This window comes from Rattus norvegicus, chromosome 17 (genome assembly GCF_036323735.1).
Source record: "Rattus norvegicus strain BN/NHsdMcwi chromosome 17, GRCr8, whole genome shotgun sequence".
In the NCBI taxonomy this organism is placed as follows: Eukaryota; Metazoa; Chordata; class Mammalia; order Rodentia; family Muridae; genus Rattus; species Rattus norvegicus.
This window is the reverse complement of record NC_086035.1, coordinates 55,455,583-55,475,006: the sequence shown is the minus strand read 5'-3', so window position 1 is coordinate 55,475,006 and position 19,424 is coordinate 55,455,583. Positions and strand designations below refer to the sequence as shown.

Genomic DNA, 19,424 nt, shown 5'->3' with positions numbered 1-19,424 from the left:
CTGAACAACACTGTTCATTTCCTCTGGTCTAGAAAAGTTGAGTTCATGATAGATTGGGGCAAGAAAGGAGGTCAATACTCTTTCCAAAAGAGATCCCAAATCAAGTGTAGAGAATTAAGCCTGTAAACCACTCTAAGAAATAAACATATGTTCTACAAGTTCTATTCTTTTAGGGGGCCACAGCAATACAGTTACATTCCACATAATGCAGGCTTCATATCTGATGTTCATAGACACTTTCTCCACTAGGGCTGAGAAGGCTGCTGATGTGGCATTGACTTTCTAAAAGAAATGAGCCCAAATGTGTTCTTCTTAATACAAACTGACAAATGGGCCATCATTCATATCAGAAGTAATGCTATGATATCTAGAGTCCCAAGCTTTCCTCTACTTAGATTCTGCAGAGAAAAATCAAAAGATCTGACTGAACTATTAAAAGGATACCAGTAAAGCTTAGGCAAGAAACCTCAGAAAATTGGCCAAAGTTGTCATCCATCATCATCAAGAGAATTCGAACCACTCCAAAATCTAATATGAAGTTTGGCCCTTATAAGTTACTATAAGCTAACTTCCTTCCCCATACTATATCTGGTGTTAGATTCTGAGACTAATAAATGACCTTACTGCACAATAAACATAAACCAATTTCAAACAGCTCTGAAGGAATATGGAAACTGGTTGTACCTATCTAATGCTAGGGCCCAAAGATTGTGAACTCTTGGTTCTGGATCCACTTAAAAGAAAAAGAAGAGCAGAGAAGTTGAGTCTTCAAAGGTTGCCCTAAGCATCCTCACATCTTCCACACTCCTAGGAAGCCAGACAACTAATTTCACACCTTCAAGATAAAACCAGTGACCCCAAATCAAGGGATTCTACTTGGTGGCCCAGAGAACACCTATGTCTATGAGCCAGGGGAGGACCTCAAACTTCTCTTCAAAAAGCAAAGTAACATGCTGATAGCTATTGACTTATTTATCCTAAAATACCTCCTCACTATGGCTCCTCTTGCTTTTCTCTGTAGAAATAATAATTCTGGACCCATACGTGAAAGACTGAAAGCTCTCAGCAGAAGATCATTTTTACCACTGAAATAAAAAACAACTGCTTTTATGCCTCCCCTCTTTCCTCAGTATTAAGACATTCATGGGTTCCCATTTTAAACCAGGTGTCTGACTTCACCAATTCTTCTAACTGCTGGATTTATTTCAAGCTACAATTATATTATTTGGAAAGCTTTCTAATAAGGATAGAGGAAATATCTCATAATATGCTTCTAGATGCAGATTTTAATAATCAGTATACTAAGATTATTAATGGCCTCATGTTTAGGAGTTTTGTTTTTTAAGACTTATTATTTTTTTTAATTTGTGAGTACATATATGTTTGTGTTTCTACCATGTGTCTATGTGTGCCCATGGAGGACAAAAGAGAATGTCAGGTCACATGAAGCTGGATTTACAAGTGGTTGTGGACCACACAACTCTTAAACAACAACAACCCAAGGGATCACAGCCTGGCACACAAATATTGTTCTTCCAGATCTAGCAAGGCCATGGCTTTCCTGGTTCTCTGGAATTACTGATTGACATTTTTATTGTAAAATTATGTGTCCTCTAAGATATGTGACAATTTTAAACTAAAGTCCTTTAAGGAACAACTGATTTTTAATACAAGAACCCTGATGCCTCCTATCTAATCATTAAAGCAGGAGAGTCTTGTTGTACTTCTTAGGAAAAAACAACACCCTTTATCAACTTCAACACAGTTACTAAAGATGGATTGCCCACCACACTTCTCTGAAGAAGGATTTTAGGGTATATGTCTATCAGGGAGCAGTCACGGCAGGAGAAAGGGACTGGAGACAGCAGTGTCAAGACTAGTATATGAAATAAGCCATCTGAACTAAATGCAATAGAATATGCTTGAAAACAACAAAAAGCAACCAACCAATGAAAGTGGTGATATAGGGCCACTGGGTGTATGTAACCTGTGTATATAAGGTAATGAATCTCATGGGCCAGATTTTCCCTGCTCATTCTCTACTCTTTCTCACAAATTCTTTCTTTTCATAATAACAATCTCTGTTATTATTTCTAATCATGTGGCCCTGGTCCAAGTCTTAGCCATGAATCATAAAAACCTGAAAATTTCATCAGATCTCCTGAGACTCAGATTGTATGCAGTCTTATGATTCGAGATTGTTGTAAAGCACTGTAGTTTGGACTTCAGTTTGTTTCTGCTCTTGGTGCAAATTGTAAAGGAGGCATCTTTTTTTGACAGGCTTGTCATGCTATGGCTATTTGATAGCGTGACAATAAATTCTAGACTTTGCATAACTAGGTGTTCACTGCTTGTTTTCCTGAATAGCCTTGTTTGGAGCTCATCTTTAGATTTTGGGTTGATTTTTAATTCCACATTTTAGGGGTAGAAGCTATTCGAATTTATCTTGGACCACTTTATAGTACCAGTAGTTTCTGGGAGCGATGCTTTTGTTATGTTAATGAAACACAGATTCAGAAGCTGGGAATTTAGCTCAGTGGTAGAGACCTGACCTAACATGCAAAGTCTTGGGTTAGATCCCCAGCACTGAAGAGACAGAGGGATGGGCAGAGAGACAGACAGAAAGATGGGGTTTAAGAATTCTCTACTGCAATGTCTCTAGAAATGGGAAATATAAGCCCATGCTATCTTAGTTGCCTTCTAGGGAGAAATTCTACTAACTAGCCCCTTTAAAGTATTAATTCTGGAAAGTGAGGCTAGAAAATCCTTGCTGCGCATTTGCAAATGAGACTGCAAGCAATATTGATTTTTTAAGGTTTAAAATAAAAGCATATGATCTTAATTTGTTTTATTGCGCCAGAAATATATAGTTCAGATTTGTTTAAAGGCGGGATAAATTGACACTGTCTTGTCTTATGAACGTGTGTACTCTTAACTTACTGAAATCTACTAAATTACATATCTAGGTTAATTAAATAGGCTCTCAGAAAACAGTAAAATGGATTGGATATTATATGCCATTAAAAGATACATGATCTTTCAAGCATGTAATTTATAGTGATAGTAAACACCTAAAAATAGTTTACTAAAAGTACGATTTATTTATGTAAAGCCTCATCTGTTGAGTTGTAAGACTTTGTTAAATATTGTTAAATTACAAAATTTTATATCGGTTGTATAGATTTTTAATAAGGGTTTTCTTCTAAAATAGTTTCTAAAAAGAAAATAATTATAGTCGTTTGTTCTGAAAAAGATCATAGGTAACAGAAATAAGAACTTGTGAATTTTAATGGGCATAACTGAACTGTAACGTCCACCAGTATCAGTTAGTGATCCTGCTGGGAGTGACCTTCCTAACCTCTTAACTGTTCTGCTCGTTCCTGGGTATGCCTAACAGGAGCTTATGCACACATTGAGTCTTTAAGAGACATTATGGTGCCCACTACTTGAAAATTCTCATTGTGAAATACTCAGGCCATAGCTTAGGTTAGATACTTAACCAATAAGTACGCATGCACTTGCGTGTGTGTGCATACACACGCACTCCGGGAAGCTCCCCTGGAAGGACTAATATTTCCTAGAACTCTTTGCTTGCTCATGTTCCTAGATGGACCCTTTTCAGCAGCCACTTTTGTTCTTTGCTTTCTCCTGCCATTTTCCCTGAGACCTGTTAGGACTGTAGACTCAGGCATGGAGAAGTGGTATTGGTCCTAGTGGTATACACTTTTTTTTCCTCTCTCCTAAAAATGAGGAAAAAAAAACAAGAAAGTCAAAACCTTGGTATAGACATTTTTCTCCCCTAAACATGAGGAAGAAACAAACAAGAAAATCAAAACCCAGCCCATTTGCACTTTTAATATGTATAGCAATCCAGAAAAAGACTAGGATGTTGATGAAGGCAGGCTGCTTCTTTGGCAAACCGAACCACATGGTGCTTTTTACCTGTCTTATGAGAAAGAGATATTGTTCTATCTGCCAAGGTCAAATGTCTATAGTAGAGATTTATATTCCAATATTACAGACTTGGTCTTTGGAGAGACAATGAAAGTGATCAATTCAAACCCAGGATAAATAAGCCCAGAGGACTGGGGTCTCAAAGCAGTGTTCTAACCCTCTCATGTATGTACACTCAGTTCAGCAGGGGTGCCTGAGAGTCACGGAATTGGGGATGTATAACAACATCAGGTAGTTTTGAGGACTTTTCACTGACTGAGAGTGATGCTTCCAGAGGCCCCTAGTTTCTTGTCTCTATCACTTGTACTTCATACTACAGTGTAGAATTGTACTTTTATTCTAAAGGGGGAAATGGTTAACTTTATTTTGAAATAATCCAGCCAGGTAATGGGAGATTTGGCCAAAGTATAGAAAGACCTGTACTTGGTCCTACTCTTAGATAAAGCAGAACAGGATCTAGCGGGAAGCTAGGAGAAGCACAAATGGATTAGTTAGTCAAAATCCCATTAACCATTTGCCGAGTACACTGACTGTTCTACATAAGGAACACATTTCTTGTGATTACAATACCTCAGCAGGGGACCATAGATGTGAAGTGGTGGTACAGAATCTCTTCACATGAATTAAAATACTGTATTGGTAACAATACAATAAGAAAAAAGGTTACTCAAGAAAAGGAAGAAAATTCTGCCCTATTTCTTAATAGGTCATATTTCTTTTTAATATTATTTTCTTGGATATTTTATGTATTTACATTTCAAATGTTATCTCTTCCCTCCTCTCCCACCCCCCTTCCCCTCCTCTGTTTCTATGAGGATGCTCCCACTCCCACCCACCCACTCTAACCTCAACACCCTGGCATTCCCTTACACTGGGGAAACGAGCCTTCACAGGACCAAGGGCTTTGCCTCCTATTGATGCTGGACAATGCCATCCTCTGCTACATATGAGTCCTTTAAAAAATGGAGGTTATCTCAGGAGGCCACCTTTTACTTTTTATCACTTAAGAATGGAACAAAGGTCGGGGTGGGGGAGACCTTACCTTAAAGGCTATATAACAAATTTCATATTTCAATATTTTGCTTCTAAGTGTCTAATTGTATCGGTCAGTGACTAGTTTAGGCTCTGTGACTTTAGACAGAAGTTTTTTGTTTTGCTTCTAGGTAGTGTCATGTCTTAAGAATCACAAATTTTGGATTAAGGATTGTTTAATGCTGCAGAAGAAATAATCATATCAAGAATCTAACCAAAAAAAGCCTCAGGCTTCATTAGGACCAGAATGCACTAGACACTGGAGATCATTGGGCGATAATCCCTCTTAACTTCTGGGGGACAAAGAGGACAGCACATAGGCAGATGGCACCAGCTGTTCTGGACTCTGGCTTTAGCAGGACATAAATTAAAACTATAAAATCTTTGATTTCCACATCTAATTTTGCATATGTTATATGAATATGTTTTATCTATATGTGGTAATATTTTTCTATTTTTTATATGGTACCAAGTTGGCTTATAAATGAGTCGTCATATAAATTGAAATTGTTAAATTAACTCAAGTTCTGTGTAGTTCACAATAGGAGTTTTAAAATAGCCCCTACAGGTTAAGCTTAGCCAAGAATCCTAATCCTGGCAGCAGCCCTCTCCACACCACCCTCATTCCCTACTGATACCAAAACTAAGATGGTGGGAACCAACCTGAATACCCTCCAACTGGAAACACCTCAAAGACACTATTTGAGGCTTTTAAAGGCTTTTCTTTGTAGTGTTTTATAGTCAAATAAGTGCATAGCTTAGGGGGAACTAAAAGGATCGAAGTGTTGCGTAATGGGGGAAATTTAGCCAAAGTTAATCTCTTTCTAAAGAAGGGAGTCTGAGGGAGGGAGTCTAAAGGAGCAGGATAAGGCCTCTGGTGAACTCTGATAAAGTCATGTCACAAGAAAGGTGGGATGATGAATATTCTCAGTAAGAAAGGGGATGGGTACTTAGAGTTACTATGCTAAGCCTGTCTCTGGATGCTTAGTAGTACAGAGTTAGGTGCAAATTCAGAGCTTCCTAAACCTTACACGTAAAATGCTTATTCACACAATCAGCAAGGGTTTTATTCTTCTTGCATAGTTAATTCAAGAACTAGCTAAATATTCAAATGCTGTGCTTAATAAATTTCCACAGCACAGTGCAATGTTTTACACTTATTAAATGAAGTTTCACTTAGTGCCTGAGTGTTAGGGATTCTTGCTTAAACATGTGGACCATACTTGAAGCACTGCTTTTCACTCACCAACTGAGTCTTTGCAGCATCCATTCCACTCACCAACTGAGTCTTTGCAGCATCCATTCCAGCCTGAGAAGCTCAGCTCCTTCTCATATGAAAGGGGAACAATCATCTCATCTACCTCTTAGGAATGAGCTCATAGGGAAAACATGCAAATTAGGACACACAGTACTAAGAAAATGTGAACTGCAGATCCTGAAAACTAAGGTGAGTACCGCAAGTCAATGGCTATCTTGAGTGACAGTCCTCTGAGCCAAGCAACCATGATCTTGGGGAATTCAGCTATACCTCTCTGCCTTGTAAGAGATCATTCCAGTCATTCTTATTGATGGTTTAAACCTCAGCAGAAATAGGCCACAAAAGTCCCACCTAAATATCCAGCTGTTCCTTACTTGGCAACTCAAGCGATCAAGGAGAGGGGCCAGAGTCTATAGAGGTTAGAAAGGCTAGAGGAGTGAGTTTTCATCTAGGTTGATGAGAGAAGGTCTTCATCTGTGCTGCATAAAGCTTTTGAGTTGCAACCTGTTGGGGTTGGGGAAGTGCCTATACTCCTGTAAATAACCCCTCACCTAGGTTCTGTAGGGAAGCCTTACAAATTCGTTGGCTCCCCAGAGTTAAGTTTTGCAAAATCATGCTTGAGTTTGTCAGGACCTAAGGAGAAGGGACAGACATTGGTTAGTCTCTCTCTAGGAAGGGAGTTTAGTAACAGTGACATGGGAAAAGGAGATGGAGGGAATTTGCCAGGAATTCTGAGAGAAGCCATTTGTCTTAGTTAGGGACTTATTGCTGTGAACAGACACCATGACCAATATAAGTTTTATAAAGGCCAACATTTAATTGGGGCTGGCTTACAGGTTCATAGATTCAGTCCATTATCATCAAGGTGGGATCATGGCAGCATCGCAGCATCCAGGCAGGCATGGTGCAGGAGGAGCTGAGTTCTACATGTTCACCGGAAGGAAGCCAGGAACAGACTAGCATCCTAGGAGGAACTAGGAAGAGGGTCTCCAAGCCCACCCCACAGTGACACATTTCCTCCAACAAGGCCACACCTTCTAATAGTGCCACTCCCTGGGCCAAGGATATGCAAACAACCACATTCCACTCCTTGGCCTTCTATAGGCTGGTTTAAACATGTGAGTCTATGGAGGTCATACCTAAACACAGTATAATAAAAAAGTACACTTAGTACTTCCAAAGTCCCCCTTGTCTATAGCAGTATCAACAATGTTAAAAGTCCAAAGTTCAAAGGCTCTTCTGATATCCATCCAATCACTTAACTGTAATCTCTGAATTAAGACAGGCAACCAGCTGGGTAAGCTCCAAACTCTGCCATCTCCATGTCTGATGTCAAGTGGTCTTCAGATCTTCAGCTCCTTTTTCATCTTTGTTGACTGCAACAAACTTCTTTCTCCAGAGCTTGTTCCCTGTTAGCAGCTTTCCATGGCTCTGGCATCTTTAACATCTTTTGATCTCCAAGGCAGCTTGTTTCAACATCTTGGATCCACATGTGATCCTCCAAAGGGCTGGCTTCACTTCTCCAGCTCTGCCCTCTGTAGCAGACAGGTTGATCCACTCCACTGTCTGTTCTTGGTGATCATCCCATGGTACTGGCATCTCCAATACCCTGGGGTCTTCCATTGCAACTAGGCTTCACTAGTAGCCTCTCACAGGCTCTCTTCATGGTGCCAAGCCTCAACTCACTTGCATGACCCCTTCAGTCCTGGGCCATCAATTGCAACTGAGGGTGCATCTTCATCAGTGGCCTTCCATAGCCTCTCAAAATGCCCAGCCTCAGCTGCTCTTCATGACCCCCGCATGCCTTCAAAAACCAGTACTATCTGGGTGATTCTTACACACTATCAAGTACAGCTGCAGCATGAGGTACAACCTTGACTATCTCTGGGACACAGCTGTTTTGTGCTCTCAGAAAACACTTCTCAGAAGATTTCACCTCAGGAATACTGGTCTCTTTCTTAGCTCCAGCTTACCAGCATCAATTGGCCAAGTAGTCTCCTTCTCCTCTTGAATATAAAGCCAGAGCCATGGCCAAAGCTGAGTTCTGCTGCTTGCAGGAGCTGGAACATGGCCTCCTCATTCTATTGTATTTTTAGCTCCTTCATTGCCTAAGCTTGGCTGTCCTGGATCTTGCTCTGTAGATTGGCCTTGAATTTAGAGATCTGTATGCCTGTCTCCTGGGATTAAAAGTGTGTACTACCACACCTGCATTTAAGTTTTTCTTCACCTAGAACTTACTTTGTTCTAGGCTGACCTTGAACTCAGAGTTTGCTTGTCTTTGCCTCCTGTGATTAAAGGTTTGTACTAAGTCACTTGGAGCTAACTTAGCTGTGTGGGATCTTGCCCCAAGATCATTATTTCCTTAATTCAATTTAATATTCTTGAACACAGGATTCAACTCCATCTCACTTCCAGGTGTCCCTTTAATACTCAAACCATATATTTTGTATTTTTCCTTTCTCAACTTCCCCTTTTTTTCATTAAAATGCTCTTCATGAGACTTAACCAGAGAACAAGGTCTATGATGGGTGGTTTTGAGACTTCCTTTGTCAATGCAATTAATCTGAGTCTTTTCACCTTAGTTTCAGGCAGACTCTTCAGACAAGGGCAAAAAGTAGCCACATTCTTCAACAAAACACCACAAAAGCAGTCTTTACAGCACATACCAAAATTCTTCTCTGAAACCTCTTGGGCCAGGCAGGCCTGCACAATTCAAATCACTCTCAGTAACCAAGACTTATTTCTGAATTCCTACTAAGATAGCCCATTAAGCCCCATTTAAAGCATTCCACTGTTTTCCAAATCCAAAATCCCAAAATCCACATTCTTCCAAACAAAAGCATGGTCAGGCCTATCACAGCAATACCCCAGTCCCTTGTACCAACTTCTGTCTTAGTTAGGGTCTTATTGCTGTGAACAGACACCATGACCAATGTAAGTTTTATAAAGGCCAACATCTAATTGGGGCTAGCTTATACAGGTTCAGAGGTTCAGTCCAAGGCAGGTTCAGTCAAGGTTCAGTCAAGGCAGGAGCATGGCAGCATCATAGCATCTAGGCATGCATGGTGCAGGAGGAGTTGAGTTCTTCCTCTCCACCCGAAGGAAGCCAGGGACAGACTCAGCATCCTAGGAGGAACTAGGAGGATGGTCTCCAAGCCAACCCCACAATAACACACTTCCTCCAACAAGGCCACACTTTCTAACAGTGCCACTCCCTCGGCCAAGAATATGCAAACCATCACATCATTTGAAAGCATCTTTCATGAAGACTCTTAAAAACAAGAGCAAGAGACCCATTCTATTTGCCCCATATCCTCCCAGAGTCTGTGACTCTGGGTGAAGAAAATGCATTGTTCTTACCACAAGGCATAGAGCAAGTAACCATAACAACTGTTTCATAATTACCTAAGGCCTAGAGAAGCTCTTGAATATAACTTTTGAAGGACCACCACAGAGCAATTGATTCCACATAAAAATTTACTTGTAACGATGGTACATACACATCACACAAGAAGGACTTGGCATGCAAATAGCATCATTTCAAAAAGGAGCACAGTGGGATTCTTGGGAGATGCAGGTCATGGCAGGGTGGGTGATGGATCTCAAATGTTGAGACTGCACTTGAGGAAATTCTGGGCTGGGCAATGTCAATAGTTCCTGGGCTCAGGCACATTCCATTATGAGTGGAAGGGATTATAATGGAATGACATGGATGGTTTCTTATGATCAGAAAAGCACACTGACCTTCACACTACACAGGTGCAGCAGCATAATGAACCACCACGTGTATGCGCATCAATTCCTGGGGAAGAGTCCAATGAGGTTAACTTAGCTTGTATCCCAAGCACAGAAAAACAGTGACATTACCCACACAGAGGAACATGCCCCACTCCCACCAACATCCTTTGCTTAGAAAAGAAAGGAAAAAAGCTACATAGCAATTATAATTATTTTATCTACATAGGTAAAATATTACAAATAATGTTATGTCATAAATAATCTGATTTTTAATTTTAACATTTAACTTTAAGAACTAAAAAAATCATAAGAAATGTTCTTTTCTTTTTCCAATAAACAAAGAGTTGGTCTTGTTGAGGGCCTACATGTGATTGAAAGTTTTTTCTACCTAGTCCTTTAATAAAACTACATAAAGAACTCTCTGATATGTGCTACTCATAAGTATTCCTTATCACAAAGGATTTAATCACATATGATTAAACTGCTAAATATATCATAGAGTTCATCTCAACACTTTACTTATTCAGGCATGTACTCAGATATAAAAGATTAAATAGGAAGCATTGTTTACAGGAAGTACTGTTTAGAGGAATTTTGCAGTAGAATCTTATTGCTATGAAAGTCCAATGTGCTAGTTAGTTCTAATTGTTAATTTAACATCTTGAGAAGGGATCTTCAACCAAGGAATTAATCAGATTAGACTAAGATGCCCATAGGGCATGTCTGAGAAGGATTGACATGATTGCTAACTTATAAGGAGGATCCAGATTATCATGGATGGTACCATTTCCTGAGCATGGACCCTAGATTGTAAAAGGAAGCTAGCTCTTCAGGAGCCTTTGAGCAAGCCTGTAAGTCCTGCTTGAATTCTTGCCATGACCTCTCTTAATGATGGACTACGACCTGTAACTGGAATAAACCCACTCCTTCCCTAAGTTGCTGTGGGTTTGAGTAGTTTACCACAGCAATGAAGCAAACTGGACCAACTATTAAGTTATGTAGGGAGACCAGGCCACCGTGGGCCACACCATACCCTAGACAGATGTGCCTAGGCTTAGTAACAAAGCTAGTCAAACTTGTGCTTATGAATGATGCAGCAAGGAATAGGATCTATGTTTTCTGCTTCAAGTTCCTGTCATAACTTCCTTAAATGACAGAGTGACTGAATGAGCATGGCCCATATAGGGATATATATATATATATATATATATATATATATATATATATATATATATATATATATATGAATGAATGGTTAGTCATGGGAGAGTGAAGCTGTTTGGGAAGGATTAGTAAATAGGTGTGGCAGTATTGAAGGAGTTGCCCACCTGGAGAATTTTGAAAATTTAAAGGTGGATGCCATGACCAATATCATTCATTCTCACTGCCAGCTCCCTGGGGATCAGAGTATAAAACTCTCAGCTTCTGCTCTAACACCATGCTTGTCTGCAATGTTTGACCCTATATGATGATCATGGAATAACTCTTTGAAACTGTAAGCAAGTACCCAATTAAATGCTTTCTAGGAGTTGCCTTGGTAATGGTTTTTCTTCCCAACAATAGAACAGTAACTAAGACAGATCTGTAAAGTGGAATAAACCCATTTGTCCCCTTAGTTGCTCTTGGTCAGGTTGTTTTATCACAGCAATAGAAGATAAAACATAAGAGAAATTGGTACCAAGAGTGGGATACGATAGACCTGACCATCTAGCATATTTTCTCAGAAGATTGTGGAAATATTTGAAAGCCATTGAGTACCAGAAAGGTGGGGGGGAGTTTAGACTATAAGAATTCTGAAAGAAAAGCAACCAATAGAGGCCTGGCATGTGAGTTTCAGAGGAAAGTAAAGACCCTTATAGTTGGGCTGGGTGGAGAGTTATGTTATATATTGGTGCAGAATCTGCAATCAGCTGTGACTGAAGAATCAGCTTCAATTAATAAGAGATCAACAGCATCGAAGTGAAATATTCTGTGCTTCCTTGGGAAAATAGGAAAATTATTCCTTAAGGTTAGTACACAGAAGTTATGGACTTAGAAGGCCAAGGCTACATTTTGAGCTGGCAGAAGAACCTAGTAAACAGTATAAAAGAGTTGCCCAGGTGATACTGATTTTAGAGATATGTTGGGGGTCATGGGGATCAGATGGAGCCTGGCAAGGTATGGCAAGATCAAACTTTCTGTGGAGAGGAGAGGAAAGGCCATTAGTGACAATGCAGCATTGGTTGCAATGGAAAGCAAGTGTATTGAAGATCCATGTTAGTGAGATATCTGCCAAGAGCAGTTGGAAGGCCTCAAGTAAACCTGCAAGGAGAGCTATGTGTGCTGCAGATGGCAGAGCTGAAGTGGGGCTGTGAAATCCCTTTTGGAGCCAGAAAACTATACAATGAATCCTAGAAGTTAGCACTGTACTATTTATGCTGCTGAATTTGGGTTTTGCTTTGATCTGATTGCTTTAATGCACAATTTGGAATAATAAGTATGGAGCTTTTTAAAAATTAATCTATAAGAATACTGTTAGGAGATCAAATTTTAAAGAGACCTTGAATTTTTAAAGTGGTAGGACCTGAATGATTCCTCCCTGAGTACTAGTTTTTATGGTACCAGATGGTACCATGCAAGCTTCTGAAGGAGAGAGGCAAGTAGCAGTCTTATCCAGCTATGATGCTTATGGATTATATCAATTAATAACATTCCACAATGACCTAAGAGTTAAGGGTTAATTGTAATTAAGACCTATTCAACCAGAGGGGGAAATACCTGGTACTGGAAACCTAGCTAACTACTCTGTGTTAGGAAGTCATGAACATTGGAGCTGAAACCACAACCACTACTTCACCAATCCCACATACCCTAGCAACAATCTATCTTCATATCTACAGATAAGTGTAGTTTTTAACCGCTCATAAAGGAAACATCTTTTTGCATGAGGCAGGAACTACTACAGAAAGTCACAATTAATCAAAATACAGGAATGAGGATCTCAGTCTTAATGAATCTACACTCTCATACCCAAATCTCAGAGAACATTGTACAGAGATACTGAAAACCAGAAGGTCAGGGAGTTTGCACTGGGATTTTTGTCTCCTAGTAATGTCAGAAGCTACATGCAAAGAGACTCTCCAATATGACTGCCCAAATACGAGCTGAGCAAGAATAACACATACCAACATGCCAAAATGTGTTGTGGGGAAATACCTATGAGGCCTCAACCCTACTCAAAGAACTATAGGTAACTAAAAATGCAGGAAATGGGAGAAGTAATCTTCCCTGGGGAAAAGCATAGCAATTAGTTAGCCAATACCAAATGGTCAGCCCTAGAAACATACATACAAGTAATGAATACAGACTAGCAGGTTATATTTAGGAATATATATGTATAATGTGTATACATATATGCATGTAATAACAATTAGTGGGAAAAGGCTATAAATTTGAAGGAGAACAAGGAGAGATATATGGGAATGTTTAGAGAGATGGAATGGAAGGGAGAAATGTTGTGATTGTATTATAAGGTCAAAAAAATTAAAAAATAAGAAGAGGAGGAGGAAGAGGAAGAAGAAAAATAAGGAAGAGGAAGAGGAAGCTTCTGTCACTGGAAAGAAGTCACAGCAAGATTGCAATCTTGGTACATTTGTTCCTAACTGTGGCCTGCTCAAATCCAACATCTATGCTCTAAGCCCTTCTCTGTGCCTCACGTCACAACAGGAGATACTGGGTTCACAGTGATGATGCAGGACGATGACCACAGGACCTCCCTTCCTCTTGCCCTTTACACTGTTATGGCCACTAGCTTCCTGCTTGATCCCTTGGAGGTCTCCACTTACCAGATAACCTTGTCTAGTATGGAGACTTTTGGGTCCTTAAAATTTTACACTAGGGCTGCATCCTCACACATGTAGTCTTTGAGTTAATTTGCATTCTATTGCTGTAATAAAAACCCATGACCAAAAGCAATGAGGAGGGAGAGGGTTTATTTGGCTTACATATCTTAGGTCACAGTCTATGGACTGTGGGAAATCAAGATAGGAACTAAAGCAGAGCTCATTGAGGAAGACTACTTACTGGCTTGCTCCACATGGTCTGCTTTCTTATATCATGCAGGACCATCAACCTAGGAGTGGTATCTTTCACATGGCACCCTCTCCCATAGTGGTCTGGGCACTCTCAAATCAGTCATTAACCAAGAAAATGCTTCATAGACTTGCCCATATGCCAATAAGGTAGTGGTACTATCTCAATTGAGTTTCTATCTTCTCAAATGACTCTACTGGTGTCAAGTTGACAAACAAAACTAACCAGATGTCCTTCAACACTGTCCATCACTGACAACTCCTAGATGTCCGTGACAACCCAAAGCATTTATCTGGAGTTCCAGCCTAGTGCCCACACACTGAACACCTTGGCCAAACCCAGAGAGTCTTTGTTCTTATATCTAGTCACTTTTCTAAAGTCTAGACTTAGGAATAGTTCCTCCATTCATCCAAAGCTTCTTGTCAGGAACATGGAAATCGACATTAATTAGTATATATATCACTCTGTGCCATAAGTTTTTGTCCAAGTGCTAAGATCATCTGATTATATACTTTAATTTTCAGGAGTTCATCTGCTTCTCGCCATTTCTGCTGCCTCTTCCTCACTTAATTACAATCAGCCCCAATGCTCTGCATTCTTACCCTTGCCCCAGATATAATCTCTACAATGGACATAATGATTTATTAAAAACTTAAAGGAAGACTTACTGCGTAACTTCATTCTCTAATGTTTTCCCACTTCTCTAGCTTCACATTCCAAATATCACCTAGAGACTTACTTTGTACAAACAGGAGAAATAGATCTGGCCCCACTCCTACCAACATCTTCATTGCTGTCTACTTCCTCTCACATCTAATCATCCATCCACACAGGAAATATTATACTGGCAAAAGGCACTTAATCCTTCCTTTGCCTGACATCTGTTTCCATTGGCTCTTCCTTGGTAATAATCTTCAGTTCTTAGCCTTACTGGAGTTTTTCTACCCTTATCAGACCACAGAACAATACTCTATTGTTACTTTGATAGTTTGAAAATTAGTTCTAATGAACTGTTTATGAACAATTCTGAACTCAGTATTCACCTTGAATACTTAGCATGGAGCCTATTGTAACAGGAAACCATGAGAAGCTAACAGAAAACACCTGCAATAGGCCAGGGAGAGTCCCTCTGTGGTATTTTGTTGTCTTTCTTCAGTAACCAAATTTCTCCCCTCTCACATTTGACTTGTGGTAAATTCTGCCGCTTAGGGAAAATTTTCCACTTATAGGGCAGTTCAGCAAACTCTATTAATCAAACATAATGCAGCCAATCAAAATATATGTCACTTTTGGTTCCTATAGGGTGAGAGCAATCAAAGGTAGAGAAAAGGCATAAAATGCTATGTTTAACAAGCTTGGGTCTCAGTCTTTAAATGGACATCTGCTGAGTCTGTGTGTATCAAGACTATACAATAAACCTGTTTCCTGGCTAATGTCAGCTTGCATATTCTATTTACTGGTCTACTTTTTTTGCATAATATTCACAAGAATGTGATGAAAAGATAAATGTCCTGAAATGTTTAAGTCTTCAAGCAACTCATAGGTTAGATTTTCAAATATTTTATTTTTATTATTATTTTTAAAAAATATGTGTTTGAACAATACCCAGAGGAAGCTTGAATCCCAGGTGCTCTAGCATTCCCAGGATCACAGGTGAGGAGGCCACAACATCTGCCCTAACACCCAGAATAACTAGGACCTATGAGATCCAGGGACACAGAAACCCTTGCCCAGCCAGTGGCATGGAATCCTTCTGGTCTGAACCTGCACCCACTGTGGTGCTGTGGTACTGGCTCTGCACCGAATCCTACAACATCCTGAGGGAGCCCGACTCCCAGGGTCTCTGAAAAGCCCAGATTCTTAGGATTGCAGGATCCCAAAATAACAGGATCACAGAGATAGCTGGACTTTGAGGAATTCTGTCACAACCAGGGTCACAGGAGGGAAAGGCTTCAGTCAGAGACAACAAGGGTAAGTAGCACTAGAGATAACCAGATGGGGAGAGGCAAACACAAGGACATGAGCAACAGAAACCAAGGCTACTTGGCATCATCAAAAACCAGTTCTCTCACTACAACAAGTCCTGGATACCCCATCACATTAGAAAAGAAAGATTCAGATATAAAATCAGAGCTCATGATGATGACAGAGGATTTTATTAAGGACATGAATAACTCCATTAAAGAAATACAGGACAATACAGGTAAACAGGTAGAAGAAACACAAAAATCCCTTAAAGAATTATAGGAAAACACAACCAAACAGGTGAAGGAATTGAACAAAGCCATCCAGGATCTGAAGAAGGAAATAGAAATAATAAAGAAATCAAAAGGAGAGTCAACTCTGGAGATAGAAAACCTAGGAAAGAGATCAGAAGTCATAGATACTAGCATAACCAAAGGAATAGAAGAGATAGAAGAGAAAATTTCAGGGGCAGAAGATACCATAGAAAACATTGACACAACAGTTAAAGGAAATGCAAAATGCAAAACTTCCTAACCCAAAACATCCAGGAAATCCAGGACACAATGAGAAAAACAAACCTAAGGATCATATGTATAGAAGAGAGTGAAGATTCCCAATTTAAAGGGGCAGTAAATATCTTCAACAAAATTAAAGAAGAAAACTTCCTTAACCTAAAGAAAGATGTGCCCATGAATATACTAGAAGCCTACAGAACTCCAAATAGATTGGACCAGAAGAGAAATTCCCACTGTCACATATTAGTCAACACAGCAAATGCACACACACACACAAACACACACACAAAAGGAAGAATATTAAAAGCAGTAAGGGGAAAAAGGTCAAGTAACATATAAAGGCAGACCTATCAGAATCAAACCAGACTTCTCACCAGAGACTATGAAAGCTAGAAGATCGTGGGCAGATGTCATACAGACCCTTGGGAACACAAATGGCAGCCCAGGCTATTATATCCAGCAAAACTCTCAATTAACATAGATGGAGAAACTGAGATATTCTGTGACAAAACCAAGTTTACACAATACCTTTCCACACACCATTCCTACAGAGGATAATATATGGAACATTCCAACACAAGGAGAGAAAGTATACCCTGGAAAAAGCAAGAAATTTCAACTAATTTCAACTCGCCCAAAAGAAGATAGCCACACAAACATAATTTCACCTCATAAAACAATAGGAAACAACAAACGTTGGTCCCTAAAAATCTCTCAACATCAAAGGACTCAATCCCATAATAAAAAGACATAGATTAACAGACTGGCTATGTAAAGAGGACCCAACATTTTTCTGCATACAGGAAACATACCTCAGTGACAAATACAGACACTACCTCAAGAGTGAAAGGCTGGAAAACAATTTTCCAAGCAAATGGTTCCAAGAAACAGGCTGGAGTAGCCATTCTAATATCAAATACAATTGACTTTCAACCAAAAATTATCAAAAAAGATAAGGCAGGACACTTCATACTCATTAAAGGAAAAATTGACCAGATGAACACTCAATTCTGAACATCTATGCTCCAAATGCAAGGGCACCCACATTTATAATTACTAAATCTCAAAAAACACATTGCACTTTACACATTAATATGTAAGACTTCAACACCCCATGCTCAGCAATGTACAGAACATGGAAACAGAAAGTAAACAGATGCACAGTGAAATTAACAGAAGTTATGAAAGAAATGGATTTAACAGATCTCTATAAAATATTTCATCCTAAGACAAAAGTATATACCTTCTTCTCAGCACCTCATGGTACCTTCTCCAAAATTCAGCAAATAATTGGTCACAAAACAGGCCTCAACAGCTACAGGCCTCAAGAAGATTGAAATACTCCCATGCATCTAATCAGATCACTATGGACTAAGGCTAGTAGTCTTCAGTAACAACAAGAACAAGAGAAAACCCACATACTAATGGAAGCTGAACAATGTTCCACTCAATGATAACCTGATCAAGGAAGAAACAAAGAAATTAGAGACTTTTTAGAATTTAATGAAAATGAAGGCACAACATACTCAAACTTATAGGACACAATGAATGCAGTGCTAAGAGGAAAACTCATAGCTCTGAGTTCCTCCAAAAAGAAACTGGAGAGAGCATACAACAGCAGCTTGACAACACACCTGAAAGTTCTAGAACAAAAAGAAGCAAATACATGCAAGAGGAGTAGATGGCAGGAAATAATCAAACTCAGGGCTGAAATCAACCAAGTAGAAACAAAAAGAACTATGCAAAGAATGAACAAAACCAGGAGCTGGTTCCTTGAAAAAAAATCAACAAGATAGATAAACCCTTAGCCAGACTAACAAGAGGACACAGAGAGTGTGTTCAAATTAACAAAATCAGAAATGAAAAGAGAGACATAACAACAGAAGCTGAGGAAATTCAAAAAACCATCGCATCCTACTACAAAAACCTATAATCAACAAAACTGGATAACCTGGATGAAATGGACAATTTTCTAGACAGATACCAAGTACCAAAGTTAAATCAGGATCAGATAAACCATCTACACAGTCCCATAACTCATAAAGAAATAGAAGCAGTTATTAAAAATCTCCAAACCAAAACAAGCCCAGACCAGATAGATTTAGTGCAGTATTCTACCAGACCTTCATAGAAGACCTCATACCAATACTGTCCAAACTACTCCACAAAATAGAAACAGAGGGAGCACTACCCAATTTCTTCTATGAAGCCATAGGTACCCTTATACCTAAACCACACAAAGACACAACAAAGAAAGAAAACTTCAGACAAATTTCCCTTATGTATTTCAATGCAAAAATAATCAATAAAATTCTCACAAACTAAATCCAAGAATACATCAAAATGACCATCTATCATGATCAAGTAGCTTCATCCCTGGTAGCAGGGATGGTTCAATATACAGAAATCCATCAACATAATCCACTATATAAATGAACTCAAAAGAAAAAAACCACATGATCATCTCATTAGATGCTGAAAAGCATTTGACAAAATTCAACACACCTTCATGATAAAAGTCCTGGAAAGATCAGGAATTCAAGGCCCATACATAAATATAGTAAAAGCAATATACAGAAAACCAGTAGCTAACATCAAACTAAATGGAGAGAAACATGAAGCAATCCCATTAAAGTCAGGGACTAGACAAGGCTGCCCACTCTGTCCCTCTCTATTCAATACAGTACTCAATGTCCTAGCTAGAGCAATCAGACAACAAAAGGAGGTCAAAGCGGTACATTGGAAAGGAAGAAGGAAAAAAATAAGTATTTGCAGATGATACGAAAGTATAATTAAGTGACCCCAAAAATTCCACCAGAGAATTCCTAAGCCTGATAAACAACTTCAGCAGAGTGGCTGCATACAAAATTAACAAATCAGTAGTCTTCCTC

General features: G+C 39.3%; 1 protein-coding gene across 8 annotated transcripts in view; it reads right to left on the bottom strand.

Moving 5' to 3' along the window:
- Hecw1 (HECT, C2 and WW domain containing E3 ubiquitin protein ligase 1) overlaps positions 1 to 19,424 on the bottom strand; it is a 413,125-nt gene that overhangs the window by 305,022 nt on the left and 88,679 nt on the right. For 2 of the 8 annotated variants that reach the window (XM_008771697.4, XM_017600486.3), the window contains exon 2: positions 9,989 to 10,046. The exons of the other annotated variants lie outside the window; for them this stretch is intronic. In XM_008771697.4, coding sequence (XP_008769919.1) covers positions 9,989 to 10,015 — 27 coding nt within the window. In that variant the 5' untranslated portion in view covers positions 10,016 to 10,046. The remainder of the gene's footprint in view (positions 1 to 9,988; positions 10,047 to 19,424) is intronic. 8 annotated transcript variants of the gene reach the window in all.